We start from the raw sequence: 14,691 nt of genomic DNA, 5'->3' as shown, positions 1-14,691 counted from the left end.
GGGAGCAAGGGCCACCCCCCCCCCACCTCCAGCATTGGGGACACGGTGGTGAACAGGTCCACTGAGATTCAACCTCCAGCCCTTTCCCCTCCCGGGGGTCTGAGGGTGGGACTGAAAGGTCCAACCCTCTCATCACAGGACTGGGTCCCCTGGCAACCAGCACCATCCTTAGGTGATGGGGGGGTGGGGTGGGGAGGGCTTTCCAAAAGTCATCTCATTAACATAACAAAGACGCCTTTATTCCTCTCCTCACTTAGGAAATTCCCAGGGTTTTAGGAGCCTGTGCCAGGACCAGGGACAAAGACCAAGTATATATTCCTTGTAAATCACAACATCACAGAGGGTTTTCTGGGTGTGCAGAACCTCTGAACCCAGACGTCCCTCCATCTCCTTCCCTCTGCTTTCATCCCTTCAGACGTGATTTTGGTTATTCCCTCAACAGGCGTTTAGTGAGCACTATGTGTCAGAGTCACAGCAGGACTGAGGCCCCCCAGTCCAGTGGAGGTGGGGGAAAGACACAAACACAAACACCAGCACAGCCTGGCTCTGTCCTCTTCAGTGGCAGAGTCCCACAGTGGCTGGGACTGGAGTCCCACAGACCAGAGTTCAAATCCCAGCTCTCCTGCAGACCAGCTGTGTGACCTGCCGGGAAGGTGAATTCACCTCTCTGAGCCTCAGTGTCCCCTTCTGCAAAATAGGGATGACGCTCTCCTGTTCAAATTATTATTATTATTAACCGCCACCATCATCGTCATCCCTACCTCCTCTAGAAAAGCAGAGACAGAACCTAGATTAGAATCCAGGTCACCTGCCACCCATACCTGAGTGGCGAAAGAGGGCATCATTGCCCCGGCCCTGTTTGTAAGTTTTTGAGAAATAGTCTTGTGTCCTGAATTTTTAAGCATCTCCCTTTCTCAGGAATGGCAGCTTTACTGATGCACCAGTCCAAACGTGTATGTTTTGCTCATGCACAGACAAGGGCCTGCTGCCATATGGTGACCATGATGGCTCAGCAGTAGGGAGGGACACAGCGGATCCTTAAACCACATGCCCAGCCTGGAAATTTATAACGAGAGGAGACTGCATGCCCAAGGGCAGGGCAGATGCCTTCTCCCCTGACCCTGCCCTGTGCCCTTGCACCTTTTGCCTGTTTAAAAATGTACCTGGGATTTGTTTTAATCAGGTATGGTGAGGTGACAGACACAGAGACAACTGCCTTCAAAAGAAGAGTTTATTACTCACAGGAGGGGGCACACCTCTGCACGCAGGGCCACATGGGGAAGCACCAGGGTGGGTCAGGAGGCAGAAGAAGAAAAGCATGGGCCAGAGCCCTTATTGTGGTTTCCACAGGAAGGGATGGGCGAGGCAGGGTAGGCAAGTTCAAGAGAGTTCAGGATTGGCTAGTTTGAATAATTTCCAGGCTCTGGGCTATAGGGGTGGTTCCTAGCTGTCCTGGAACAATTGAGAGCAGGGGAAATACTAGCGTGGTGTGCGAGAGTTAGATAAGGGAGGTGAGTGGGGGCATGGGCTCTGGATTGGCTGGTTTGCCTGTGGAAGGCAAGCTAGCAGGCAGGTTGTCTACTCTCCCTAGGAGTTAGCTAGCCCTGGGAGGGGCAGTGTCTCCAGGATTAGCAAGGCCGCAGGATGTCAAAACATCAAAAATACAGAAAAAAAGGGACTTCCCCGGTGGTCCAGTGGTTAAGACTCTGCGCCCCCACTGCAGGGGCCACAGGTTCAATCCCTGGTTGGGGAACTAAGAGCCCGCATGCCGCATGGCAAAAAAAGAAAAAAAAAAATTTAATAGTGTGATTAGTACATAGGCCCCTGTAGTCCTTGTTCACTCTCTGTCTGGTTTTCCCTTGGGAGGAAGAGGAGAGCGGTTAGTTGTTGGTCGGCACATCCAGCTCCTCCAGGGATGGCTGAGCTTGTGGCATCAGTGCGTTGAGGCCAGAAAGGGGGCAGACATTCCAGGGGTCAGGGGTCAGGACTCTGGTTCTGGATCCCTATGAGCAACAGAGACCTGTGCCGGCAACGGCTCTGACCCCAGCGAGCCGGGAGCCTCGGGCAAGACACTGCCTGCCTCTGACTTAGTTTCCCCTCCCATGAAATGAGTCAGTGCCCATCAATCAAGTCTGCAATTCTCTCTGACCACAGTTGCTTCCTCGGAGTGTTCTGGGTGTTTCCATCACCTTTTTCTCCCCCGGTAGAAACCAGGCAATGTTCTGTGTGATCCGCAGGGAAGCAGGACCCTCACTAATCCGCCGATCAAAACTATTTCTATACCCACTGCTTAAGGGGTACGTAGTTAGAAACTAGGTGCAAGGCAGATGTGAACCTCCCCTGCTTCCCAAAAGGCTGTGAGGGAACCTAAAACCACAAATATGTAACCAAGACTACCAGCACAGGATGGAAGGCGGAAGCAAGGAGACCATCTCCAGAACCCCAGCCCGGGGAAAGTGACAACTCTTGGGTACAGCTGGCTCTCAGTGGGTTGCGGAAATGTAGTTGTCAAACTGAAAGAAGCATGTGTTCAGCAAGACCTCGTCCCCTGGACCCAGACTCTGAGTTTGTCCTCTGAGAATTCAACCCTGGCGCTCCAAGTGGAGCAGTGAGGGGTGGGGCCTGTCTGCGAGCGGCTTCCCCCAAAACACAGAGGCCTTTACCCCGTGGGAGGCGTCACATTGGCCCTTTACAGGCTCAAGCGTGGGGTAGAAACAGACTCCGGAGGAGGGGCCACCGCCCCCAAAGCCCCCCACCCCCCGCACACACAGTGCATAGCTACCAAAGTGATCACACTATTTTTACTGAACCAGAGTTTGTTTTTAAAAAAACACCTGGTGGACCATTCCGAACGGGAATTGGCCTTGACTGTTTTCTGGAATCACTGACCCAGAGCATGAGACACTGGCGCCGTCCTGCCCGGAGGTGGCCTAGCCCTGAAGGGACAGACCTCTGTGTGTACCGGAGCAGGAGGCGGGCTCTGACATGCTCTCCCCTCTCCCCGCATAGAGGCTTCGGACAGAGAACCGGCTCCTGAAGCAGCGGATTGAGACCCTGGAGAAGGTGAGGGGTGCGGCCACCAGCCTGTGGCACCGAACCCTCCCAGCCCCAAGCAGGACCCAGCAGCCAGAGGGCCAGCCAGCCTCCTGCCCCGGGCGCCGCGCACCCCCACCCCAAAGCCTGTGGCGTAAATCCCAGAGGCCCCACCACAAGCCCCACTGAGATTTGGGCTGCTGTATAAATTTGGGACTGTGGCGAAACTTTGCTTGAGGAGGGATTGAGTTATAACCCTGTCAACTGCAAACATGGAAATCCATTTGTGCCCGGTGCCCTCCCGGGCTGCCTGGGTGCGGGCTGCTCGGACAAAAGAAAGGAGACAGGGTGGGGGAGGAGGGGACGGCCTTGCACTCTGGAGGGGGTGCCATAGCCTTGACCCTGGCCCCCAACCTGTTTTTAAAGATGGGAGTAGAGACGGGGATCCTCTACTTCCAGCTCCCCGCTCAGTCTTGCTTGACCCTCCGCTGACCACAGGGAGTAGGTGGAATTTGTTGCCCTTGCCCCAAAGCCTTGATTCTCACTTTGCCTCCAAATTAAAATGCACCCACCGGGCCCAGTGCTTCCCTCCCCTGCCCCCTCCCCGGATGGCACCTCCTCACTCACGAGTGAGGCCCCCGCCTGGCGGCCCCCATGAGTGACGCTGCCCTCCCCACTCACACGCAGACCCCTCTCCAGGACGGAGCTGGCTCTGGCTTTGGTCTTCCTCTGGGTCCTCTCCTGCTGGTTCTCTGGTTCTCTGGTCTCCTCTCTCCCTGCTTCTAGAGACAGTCCACTGCGTTAGTGACAAGTGGTTCTTGTCTGTCTCTCCCTCTCTCCTGTCCCCGCGCCTCCTGCTCTGCCTCTTCCCCCTGTCGCTCGGAACCCCTCCACCGGGTAGGAGAGCGCTGCTCTGGCTGATAGGCTAATCCAGGTACTGTAGCTTTTCGTCTCCCGCTCCCACTTCTTCCTGGTCCCCGCACATGACCACCAGACCACCTCTTCCCTGGCCGCTGCCATCCCCCGAGGGGTGAGGGGGGCAGGCCTGGAGCTGCGCATGGGGGTGACTGGGGACCGCTTCTCCCGGGAGACGGAGGCTTCCCTCTGGGGGAGGGGGCGTGCGTGTAAACGCGTGGTGCGTGTGGGCGCATCTGTGAGTGTACCCACACGCACATGCACAGGTTTCCTCCCTCCAGGGGACACAGGTGGGGACCCAAGAGGGCTCGGGGACCCTGAGGCTGCATCAGCAACAGGCCCTGGTGTGTGCACGGCTGAGCCTCTGCAATACACACACAGATACACACACACACACACACACACCCATTCTGGCCCCTCACGCTCTTCTCTGCTCCCACCTGCAAGGCCTGCCATCTTCTTTCACTCACCTGCTTCTGCTGCTGCCTCATCTTGAATGGCTTTATCTGGAAGCTTCTGCCCACTACCTAGTGGCTCTGAGCCTGGAATGGGGGGCCTAAGTTGGGTGGGCTGAAGGGATGAGGCTGGGGGGTCCTCGGGCAGGTGGAAGTCCCGGGCTCCAGGACTGGAGCAGGTCCCGGGAGAGATGGATCCCACCCCCCGACCTGGCCCTAAGGAGCCAGCCCTGAGCCTCTGGGCCCTTGGCTACCCCCACATCCCCAGCGTCACCAGCAGAGCCCAGCCTCTGCTGTGCCACGTGCCCTGGATAAGGACTTCTTTCTCCTCACCTGGGACAGAGGCTGAGAGCCAGAGCCTGGGCCCCGGGTGGCTGTGTTCCTCCAGGTTCCTCCCAGTGTCCTGTTCCTGCCGGTCCCCCTATCCCCAGGCCCCGTGGGGCACCCCATCCCAGGCTCTGAGTGTGGGAGGCCTCACCCCTCTTCCTTCCGCCCCACCTCCACCCTCTGTGGGCCTCGCCTGGGGTGTGAGCAGAGGGTCACGGCCCCCTGTCCTCGCTGTGCTCAGGGGCAGGTGACACGAGCGCAGGAGGCTGAGGAGAACTACGTCATCAAGCGGGAGCTGGCAGTGGTGCGGCAGCAGTGCAGCTCAGCGGCCGAGGACCTGCAGAAGGCACAGAGCACCATCCGGCAGCTGCAGGAGCAGCAGGTAGCAGGCTGGGTGGGCGGGGCCACCCGGGCCAGGCCACGCCCCGTGCCCAGCTGCCTGCAGGGCTCTTGAGCAAATGGCTCCAAATCAGCCCTGCCTCAGCCCCTGGCCCGCCTGTTCCTTGCTGGGGGGCAGGGGACCCAGAGCAGAGTGCAGATTCTCCCCCACCCTCAGCAGCGAACTGCCCCACACCCAGGGGGGATCCCGTGTTTTCCGTTTCCCACCCCCCAGTAGGGTGTCTGGCCTACCACACTGAGAGGAAAGCAGTCACCCTCCCCGGCCCCCAGCCTCAGCACAAGAGCCCCTGGGAACGAGCTGTCCCTGCCGGGACCCCTCCTTCCACTGATGGGGCTGTGATTCCTTGGGGGAGCCCTGGTGTCTCCCCAGGGTCTGAAGGGCTGTTGGGCTGTTATCGAACTAAGCCCGGGTCCGCTCACCTGACATGCAGCAAAGCCAATCCACCAACACTCGGTCGTGGCGGAGGAAAGTAAAGCATCTATTGCAAACAAGGAGAACAGGCAGCTCCTCCTCAAAGGAACCCATAAAGTCCCCACTGGCTTTTAGGCAGGGGTTTTTAAAGACGGTGTTAGGGGAGAGGGTCCTAGGATGCATCATCAGCTCATGGACCTCCGTCCGATTGGCTGGTAACAGGGTGATGCTTCGGGAATCTCCGGCATCAGCCTTCTGGCTCCAGCCAGTCTGGCGTGCGCGTGCTTGTGTTCAGCATGCAGTCACTGTCTGCCACCTGGCAGGGGCTCTCAGCTTCTGCAGAACGGCTCAAAGATCCGTGTCAGACGGTTATCTGTGTCCCTTCAGGAGGACCTAGGCGTCCTGTGACCTACCGCCCTCATCATTAACCGCTTGCTGTGCTCTGGAACTCAGGGAAGGCCTAGGAAACTAAAGCCTTTTTCTACAAACAAGCAACGGGGACACCGAAGGGTTTTTGTACCCGGGAAGGCCCCACAGGGTCCTGCTCGGTTTCAATCCCCCCCCTTTTCTTTGAAACTTGTCAATCCTGACGGGGGGAGGGGTGGCACAGAAAGGCAGTAAAGTCTTGGATGGAGAGGTTAATCCTAAGCTTGGCAGGGGAACTCAGCTTTAGGGGGACTCAGTTTCAGGGCTTCCCCGGGGGGGCCAGCCATGCAGGGCAGGAGCTGGGACAAGGGAGAGGGTAACCCCTTCCAGCGCCCAGCACTTTGCCCTCAGAAGAGGGTCTGGCCTGTGCCCACCAGTCTGAGCCGGTGGGATGGCGGTGAGGGGGCAGCCCAAGTCTGTTGTGGGGTCATGAACTTCGGATGGGTAGTGGGAGGACCCATGTGCTGGAGCACTGCAGAGAGTCCGCTTCTCCCAGAGAGGGCTTTCCGAACTTTCCTCCAGCTGTACCCAGCCTGCCTTATGTGGCAACCCACCAGCAGCTGCAGCCTGCAAACTCAGCATGCATGCCCGAGCGCAGGTCCCAGAGGGGCAGGGAAGGATGCTGCAGGCTCCCTGCGATCCAGGGCTGAACCCAGCAGGGCCTGGCAGTGAGCTGGGGGCGGGGGAGGGGGGGTCCCTGATTTGGAGAAACCACAGGGTGCTCAAGAAACAGTGGGTAGAGAGACGGAAGGGTCATTAGCTGAGGAGGGCCCCCTCACCCAGGCCTGGAGACCTGACCTGAGGGATGCAAGCTGATTCTTCGCTCCCAGGTACAGGGCGGGTGGAACGTCACCGTTGCTCACCTGCATCCACCTCCTGCCCCGCAACTTCACGTGCTGTAGCCCCACCTGGCTCTAAAGCAGCCAGGCCAGTGGGGAAACTGAGGCTGGGCTAACCCCGCCCATGGCATGATGCCCCCTCTCAGGCCAGTCAGAGAGACATTCACCTGCCACCTCTGAGCTCTGGCCTTTAGGGCCTGATCAGAGCTGGGTGAGGCAGGGAGGCCGCTGCAGGCAGAGGGAGGGAGTGCGGGAGGTGCCAGTGCAGCCCCTGAGCACGGTCTCCAGAGGCTCCTGGAGGAGGTGCAGCCTGGCAAGAGGTTGGCATGGGGCCCGGAGCCCTTCTGAGCCAAGGGAGAGCCACTGGTACCCATGGGCCTCAGAGACCCCCAGTGGTCAAGGGCAGCGAGCAGACCTGGGCAGCTAGGCAGGTGGGGGAAGAGGGTGGCAGCTGCCCTGCCAGGCTCCCCAGGCAGCAAGATGCAGGCCCCGCTCTGACCCCAGGGGCTGCCCTCCCCCACTGGCCAGGTTTGTTTTGTTTTGTTTTGGCTGCGCCACGCGGCATGCGGGATCCTATTTCCCGGACCAGGGATCGAACCTGTGCCCCCTGCAGTGGAAGTGCGGAGTCTTAACCACAGGACCGCCAGGGAAGTCCCACAGCCAGGTCTTCTTTATTGGGCCCACCCATCACCCCTGGGACTCCTAGGGTACCTTTGAGAAGCCCCTGGGCACTGACCAAGAAAGGAGTCTCAGCAAACTCTTTCCCCATCTGCCCCATGCCACCCTCACCCTGTGGTTAGGCCACAGGCCACACAGCAGGAAGGGGTCCCCGGAGAACTCACCCTCCGTCCTCATCCCAGTGATCCTGGGAACCAGTCACTGGTGTCCCTTTCCATGGCATCCTGAGGCCATGGAAAGTCCCCTCTGTTCCCAGGACCCCTAGGCACAGAGCATCAGGGCCCCCCTGGCATCCGGCCCCTCCGGCGGATCCAGAGTTTCTCCTCACCCCCCTCTCCACCCAAAGCCCGGCCCTGGAGGTGGACGGGGTGGGGCCAGGCCTGGGCCCACAGCCGGCTGGCAGGAAGGCTGCCCACCTCTGGCCACAGCCTGGGGCCCAACGCAGCCCTCTGCCCGCCCCCAGGATAACCCGCGCCTCACCGAGGACTTTGTGGCCCACCTGGAGACGGAGCTGGAGCAGTCACGGCTGCGGGAGACCGAGACTCTGGGGGCCCTGCGGGAGATGCAGGACAAGGTTCTAGACATGGAGAAGGTGCGACTGGGCAGGTGCTGGGGGAACCCTGGGGAAGGGGAGGTGACAAGAGGCCCTAGCCAAGGAGAAGGGGCGGCCAGGGGGACCAGTGGGACAGGCCCTGGAGTCAGAGCCCCCTGCCCCAGCAGCCCCCACGGAGCTCAGGGCACCTCCCTCGGCCCCTGCCTCCTTCTCCTTGGTCTCCCAGGGTCTGGGCAGATGGGAAGTTGGGCCCCTCACCCTCAGACCCTCTCAAGCCCTGGAGGTACACACGTGCATGCGCACACACACACACAAGCATACAAAAAGCAACACGACTCCACAAGGGGTGTGCCCGCCCTCATGTGTCAGGCACCAGGCCACCAGTGCGGTGGCCTTCATGGGCTCCCTGGGCTGTATGTGTCCCCCTCAGGCCCTGGGTTCCAGGATTGGAGAGAGGGGAAGGGAAGGCCAAGGCCCAGGCCCATCAGGGCTGCTCCCCTCCATGGAGACACCACCCAGGGGGCCATCCTCTCCCACCTGCAGCCCTGCAGGGGGCACCAGGCCTCTTGGTCCCTTCCCAGCTCCTTCCACACCGGTTATTGGCTCAATTCCCAGTGCGCTGCCAGAAGGGAGGTGCCCCGGCCACCAGAGGGCAGCACTCACCCACTGGCAGGAGCCATGCCCCCCACCTCCAAGCTGCGCTATTTTGGGTGCCCTCCCAGGTGGGGTGTCTCTGCCACAGCCTTGCATGGGGCCATCGGCCTCTCGGTCCCCAACTGCCCGCCTGCCCAGAGCTGGGCTTCCCACCCCTCTCCCTCCACATCAGAGGGAAATGTGGGCCCAGTAGGTCTGCCACCACCCCCCCCACCCCAACTCCCAGACTCAAACAAGGGTCAGGGAGAACCTCATGCAGCGAGTTGGCTTTTGGTCCAAGAGGCTGGAGCATGAACCTCTCATCACTGAGCCCTTGGGAGGCCAGGATAGGGCCTAAGCCGGCCCTCAGTGCATCCCCAGGGAGACGGTGCTGAAATCCACGGTCTTCTCTGCTCCAGCTGGGCCAGGTCCCGGGTCTGGGCCCGGAGGGTGTGGATCTCAGATTCCCAGGTGGGTAGCGCCCGTCCTCTCCCAGCTCACCCAGTGTTACTAGCAGTCACATGGTGTGAGGGGGTTGCCCTAGGCCAGTCGTGCCAGAGAGCAGGTGCTGTTATTACACCGGTTTTACAGACCAGGATGTCCAGCCGGGGCGGCAAGGGCGGGGTCTCCTCCCCTCGGGCCTGGTCCTTGTTCCCCCGGCGCATCCTGGGGTCCAGGGTGCGCCCTCTCCCAGCCGGGCCGCCCAAGGCGGAGCGCGGAGGAGAGGGGAGCCGGGGCGTGGGGCCTGCGGGAAGGGCCGCGTGGCTGCGCAGCTCCCCTGGGCTCTGACCGCTCCTCTCCCCGCAGAGGAACAGCTCGCTGCCCGACGAGAACAACGTGGCGCGGCTGCAGGAGGAGCTGAAGGCGCTCAAGGTGCGGGAGGGCGAGGCCGTGGCCTCGGCGCGGGAACTGAAACTGCAGCTGCAGGAGCTCTCGGACACCTGGCAGGTGAGGGAGGGCCTCGCCCGACGCGCACGAAGCGGCCTCGGGGCTCCCAGGCGGAGGCCGACCGCCGACCTCTGCCCGCAGGCCCATCTGTCCCGCGGCGGCCGCTGGAAGGAGTCCCCGCGGAAGCTGGTCGTGGGCGAGCTGCAGGACGAGCTGATGAGCGTGCGGCTGCGCGAGGCCCAGGCTCTGGCCGAGGGCCGCGAGCTGCGGCAGCGCGTGGTGGAGCTCGAGACGCAGGTGGGCCGCTGCCCGCCTGGGGAGGGGACTCGGAGCCCGGGGCCGGCCCCGCGGCGAGGCCGTGACCCCCGCCCGTCCGCCCCCAGGACCACATCCACCGCAACCTGCTGAACCGCGTGGAGGCGGAGCGAGCGGCGCTGCAGGAGAAGCTGCAGTACCTGGCGGCGCAGAACAAGGGGCTGCAGACGCAGCTCAGCGAGAGCCGCCGCAAGCAGGCAGAGGCCGAGTGCAAGGTGTCGCATCCCCCCACCCGCGCCCGCGCCCCCGCCCGCCCCGCCGCGCCCCTTGACCGCTTGTCCCCCCGCCCCCAGAGCAAGGAGGAGGTGATGGCCGTGCGCCTGAGGGAGGCGGACAGCATGGCGGCGGTGGCCGAGATGCGGCAGCGCATCGCCGAGCTGGAAATCCAGGTAAGCGGCGGGGCCGGGGCTGGGGCCGGGCTGCGGGGCGGGACCCCGCGCTGAAGTCCGGCGACCTGGCCCGCCCGCAGAGGGAGGAGGGCCGCATCCAGGGCCAGCTGAACCACTCGGACTCGTCGCAGTACATCCGCGAGCTCAAGGACCAGATCGAGGAGCTGAAAGCCGAGGTGAGCGCGGGAGGGGCGTAAGAGCCCCGGTGTCCTCGGCCGGTGACGGGCCGGGAGTCGGCGCCTCGGGGAGCGGGAGAGGAGGGGGCCCGGCGGCCGGACTCCGTCCGTGGGTACGTCGGTCCACGCCTCCAGCGCGCGGGTCCCCCGCCCCAGGTGCGGCTTCTGAAGGGCCCGCCGCCCTTCGAGGACCCGCTGGCCTTCGATGGGCTCGGCCTGGCGCGGCACCTGGATGAGGACTCGCTGCCGTCGTCGGACGAGGAGCTGCTCGGCGTGGGCGTGGGCGCGGCGCTGCAGGACGCGCTCTACCCGCTGTCCCCGCGCGACGCGCGCTTCTTCCGCCGTCTGGAGCGGCCGGCCAAGGACAGTGAGGGCAGCTCAGACAGCGATGCCGACGAGCTGGCCGCACCCTACAGCCAGGGCCTGGACAACTGAGGCAGTGCCCCGCGTGCTCGGAGCCCGGGGCCGCCGCCTGCCCGCTCCTTCGCCGCCGCCGCCCGCACTTAACAAACTCCAGGCCCTCGGTGGTCCCGCCCACCCCGAGGGCCAGGACCAGCGCGGCAGGGCGCAGAGGGTAGGACCGAAGTCTGGGGATCCTGAGTCCCCTGGCAGGCCCACTCTCCCCAGCAGTGTTTACCCATCTTGGTCCGTACCCCTCTGGGCCCAGTTACCTGGAGGGTCTGCCCCTCTTAACAGCCAGGGCAGGGGAGGACCCAGGGGTCCCAGGACTGGAGGAGCAGGAACGTCCCCCCTCCTAGCTGGCCTCCTTCTGGGACAAGGGTGGCCCGGCTGGGAAGGACCCAGGAGCTAGAGGAGGCCTGAGGAAGAAGAGGCCGCTCTAGGCCTGTCGTTACCACCCCGAACCACCCACGGGACCCTTGGCCTCTGGGGACAGATGGCCAGGCTGGGTTTTCCTGCCTGGTGCAGGCATTGTGGCCCCTGCGACAGAAACCAAAGCCCCCCCTACTGTGTGCAGGGCCGCGCAGGGTGTGAGTGGCCAGCCGGAACCAGCCAGGGCCTGGGTAGTGTCTGTCCCTGCTTCTTGGGGGCCAGAGCAGCTGTAAGGAAGTGAAGAGACCCCCCTCTCCCCAGCACACCACATCTTCCTCTGTGACAGTCCCATCGCCGCAGCCTGGCCAGTGATGAAGGGGCTCCCCGACCCAGGCTAGCCTCCTCTCCAGGGGGTCCCCAGCCTCCACTTCCGTTCCTTCTCAGTATCCCCGGCCCCACTCTCTGGCCAGAGCCAGGCCCCAGGGGAGGAGGCCGCCCAGGTGAGTTGCCTCCCCGCGCCTGCTCATGGTGGTCCCGTGGTCTCTGCTGAGTCAGAACCAAGAACAGTGCCAAAATCCAACGATGCCCCCAGACCCCTACCCCCTGGGGCCTCACGCCCCTCGGGCTGACCCTCTCGGTGCTCCTGGAGCCTAGAGCAGCATCACAAGCAGTCTCCCCGGCACTTCCTGGGGTGGGGATCCATGCTCAGTACCCCCTTCCCGGTCGCCCACTCCTCAGTGTAACAAAGCCTGGGGACCAGGGTGGGCATCCGAGGGGCTCTCCCACGTGCCCCCCACACTGCCCACCACCATTTTGCACACTGCCTGTTCACACTCCACATGTCGCCCAGGCGGGAAAGATGGAAAATAAAGTGTATTTACACAGTCACGGACAAGGGATGCTGAGCGGGGCAGGCCTTGGGGTAGGGGAATCACCACAGCCATGGGTCCCCGGCCCCTTGTCCAGTGAAGCAGCGGGGAAGCGAGCAGGCTGTCCTTGTCCTTGGGAGCCTCCCACCATCTAAGAGAACCAGAGGTGGAGATCATAGCAGGCCAGTAGCGGGGGGGCCAAAGAGGCTGTCCAGGTCGGGTGCCGCGTGGGAGAGGAAAGGACATTCACACGTACAGTGTGAGCATAAGTGTGGGCGTCGGAAGAGACGGTTAGTATTGTAGGAACGAGTCACCAAGGACCTGGGACGTCAGGCGTATGGACAGACCCTTAGAGGAGGGCATTTTCAGGAGGGTGGCTCTGGAGATGGGGAGGGAGGATGGGCCATGATTTCCCACCTGGGTGACTCAGCTGGGGCCTCCCCTGAGAGACACAGAGGAGTGAAGGGTCTTAGGGCCTCAGGAAGATTCAGGATCTGGTTTATTCGGCACCCACTTCCTAAGGCCTTCCGGGTGCTCCACTGTGCCTGGTTCTGAGGGGTTCCAAGTGTAGTGGAGCAGACAGACATTGGGGTGGGGGCGGGGATTAGCCTGCACAGTAGTGTGGCAAGTGCCTAGACGAATGTGTAAGGAGATCAGGGAAGGCTTCCTGGAGGAGGTGTTGGGGGGGGGGATCTGCAAGGGCAGAAGCATAACGGTGAGACGTCGCAAGGACCAGCAGGAGGCACATGAGGTCTGTGAAGAAGGAACAGGAGAGAGTGGGCATGGCCAGACCGGGAAGGGGCTTTTCTAGTCAGGAGAAAGAGTTTGCACTATGAACTAAGAGCGCTGGGGAGCCGTGGAGGGCTTAAGTGAGAGGGGCACCATCAGGTAGACTACAGTGTTGGGGGGCAGTGCAGAGGCAAAACAGCCAGGCAGTGGGGGTTCCCCTGGGGGAAGAAGGCCCAGAGAGGCAGCATCCTTTGTGGGGTTGCCCATGGAGCTGAGGCAGAGTCCCAGCTAGCACAGGGGTGACAGAGCCAGGAATGGCAAAGGAAGGCTTCCTAGGAGGAGACATTTAATAGGTGCCAGCCAGGCCCTACCCTCTACACCCAGTGTGGACCCACCAACTGTCCCCCACTCTGCTGCCTGATACCTGCCAAGCGGCAGGGCAGGACACTGGTTATGCACCAGGACAGCCGAATCCCAGTTCTGTTCCCTCCCACGACAGCTCCTGTGGGCCCATGCATCATTCCCATCACACAGATTTAACACTGAGACCCTGGCAGTTGCTGTCTGCCTCTCCTGCTGCCACCGGGTAATTCCACCTGGCTGGCTGCCAGGAGGGGGCACGGCCTTGGGGGAAGTGTCTGAGGTTCTGCTCTGTACCCTCACAGGGGCTGGCCTTGGAGCCCTGGCTGCCCAGCATGTCAGGAGTCAGCCCCTACCCTTGGGCTTGTCTCAGCATCTGGAAACAAGGACACCTGGGTCCTCACCAGGACCCAGCTTAAAAAGGGACCTCTGTGGACTTCCCTGGCAGTCCAGTGGTTAAGACTCTGCACTTCCAATGCAGGGTGCATGGGTTCGATCCCTGGTCAGGAGAACTAAGATCCCACATGCCACTAGGTGTGGCCAAAAAAAAAAAAAAAAAGGAACTTCTGTAGTTTGCCACCTAACTGATTGGCTCCCAGGGGTGGAGGTGGCAGTGTCCCACTGCGACAGCGCCAATGTCTCTTCAGACCCCAGGTTGGGAGGCAGCTGCTTCTGGGGTGGGGGACAGGCAGGACTTGGTGATTCCTGTCTGACAGGAACCTGGCTTCAGGGACTGGGTCTAGGAGCAGAGATAGGGTTGAGGGCCCAACACAGGGTCCCACTCTGTCCTTCTACCTGCCCCGGGGATTGTGGTTCCCCTCGGGCCTCCCATCATTCTTGGTATGAAGCATGACACCCTCAGGGAGGGAAGGCGTAAGGGGTGCATTTCCGGCAGGGGCACTTGGAAAGAAGAGCCTGCGCTGGGGCTTAAAGGGTCCAGGATCAGGGTGACTGGACTGTGGGACGGCAAGGAATTCTGACTGGGGGAGACAAGTGAAGACATTGGTTGGCTCTGGTGAGGACCCTTGACTCTGGGACACAGGCAAGAATGCCTGGCTGGAGGGGCTTGGGGAGGACACCCGAAGTTGGGATGAAAGGCAAGGCCCATGGTTGGGAGGCACAGAGGGGCATGATGAGGGCAACTGGAGAGGAGTGGGCATTGTGAGGACTCCCTGATCTCCCACCCAGCTTTGGGAGAGGCTGCTCCTTCCCTGCAGGCCCTCCTAGTGCGGTCCATCCAGGAGGCAGGGAATGCCCTTCATGAGCCCTGGACCCAGCTGCAGGCCCGCCTTTTGCACTGCAGCCTCCTCGGTGAGCAGAGGGCAGTGCGCGCGCTTGAGAGGCCCTGGAGGGACCCGAGATGGCCATGGGTCTCAGGCCACCCCTGTCTCCCTCCTACACCCCAGGGTGTGCAAAGTAGGGCGGTGCACACTGTGAGGAGGGACCTCAGGAAGGGGCCCGCCACCTTCTCCTTGGATCCAAGCAAGCCTTTCCCACGTGTCTTTCCCCTCCCCCCAGGAGTGC

At 62.0% G+C, this 14,691-nt stretch overlaps 1 protein-coding gene across 2 annotated transcripts in view; it reads left to right on the top strand.

The window, feature by feature from the left end:
* EVI5L (ecotropic viral integration site 5 like) overlaps positions 1-12,097 on the top strand; it is a 29,763-nt gene extending 17,666 nt beyond the window's left edge. Inside the window, exons 11-20 of one of the 2 annotated variants that reach the window (XM_068537099.1) lie at positions 3,010-3,063; positions 3,935-3,967; positions 4,972-5,112; positions 7,948-8,076; positions 9,478-9,618; positions 9,700-9,855; positions 9,942-10,088; positions 10,167-10,262; positions 10,343-10,438; positions 10,595-12,097. In XM_068537099.1, the coding sequence (XP_068393200.1) occupies positions 3,010-3,063; positions 3,935-3,967; positions 4,972-5,112; positions 7,948-8,076; positions 9,478-9,618; positions 9,700-9,855; positions 9,942-10,088; positions 10,167-10,262; positions 10,343-10,438; positions 10,595-10,873 (1,272 nt within the window). In that variant the 3' untranslated portion in view covers positions 10,874-12,097. The remainder of the gene's footprint in view (positions 1-3,009; positions 3,064-3,934; positions 3,968-4,971; positions 5,113-7,947; positions 8,077-9,477; positions 9,619-9,699; positions 9,856-9,941; positions 10,089-10,166; positions 10,263-10,342; positions 10,439-10,594) is intronic. The other variant, XM_068537100.1, reaches the window with a different exon arrangement.
* Positions 12,098-14,691: the final 2,594 nt, after the last annotated feature.

Source organism: Eschrichtius robustus, chromosome 2, assembly GCF_028021215.1.
Source record: "Eschrichtius robustus isolate mEscRob2 chromosome 2, mEscRob2.pri, whole genome shotgun sequence".
Taxonomy (NCBI): Eukaryota; Metazoa; Chordata; class Mammalia; order Artiodactyla; family Eschrichtiidae; genus Eschrichtius; species Eschrichtius robustus.
The sequence above is the reverse complement of the archived record's forward strand: the minus strand, read 5'-3'. Positions and strand labels throughout refer to the sequence as shown.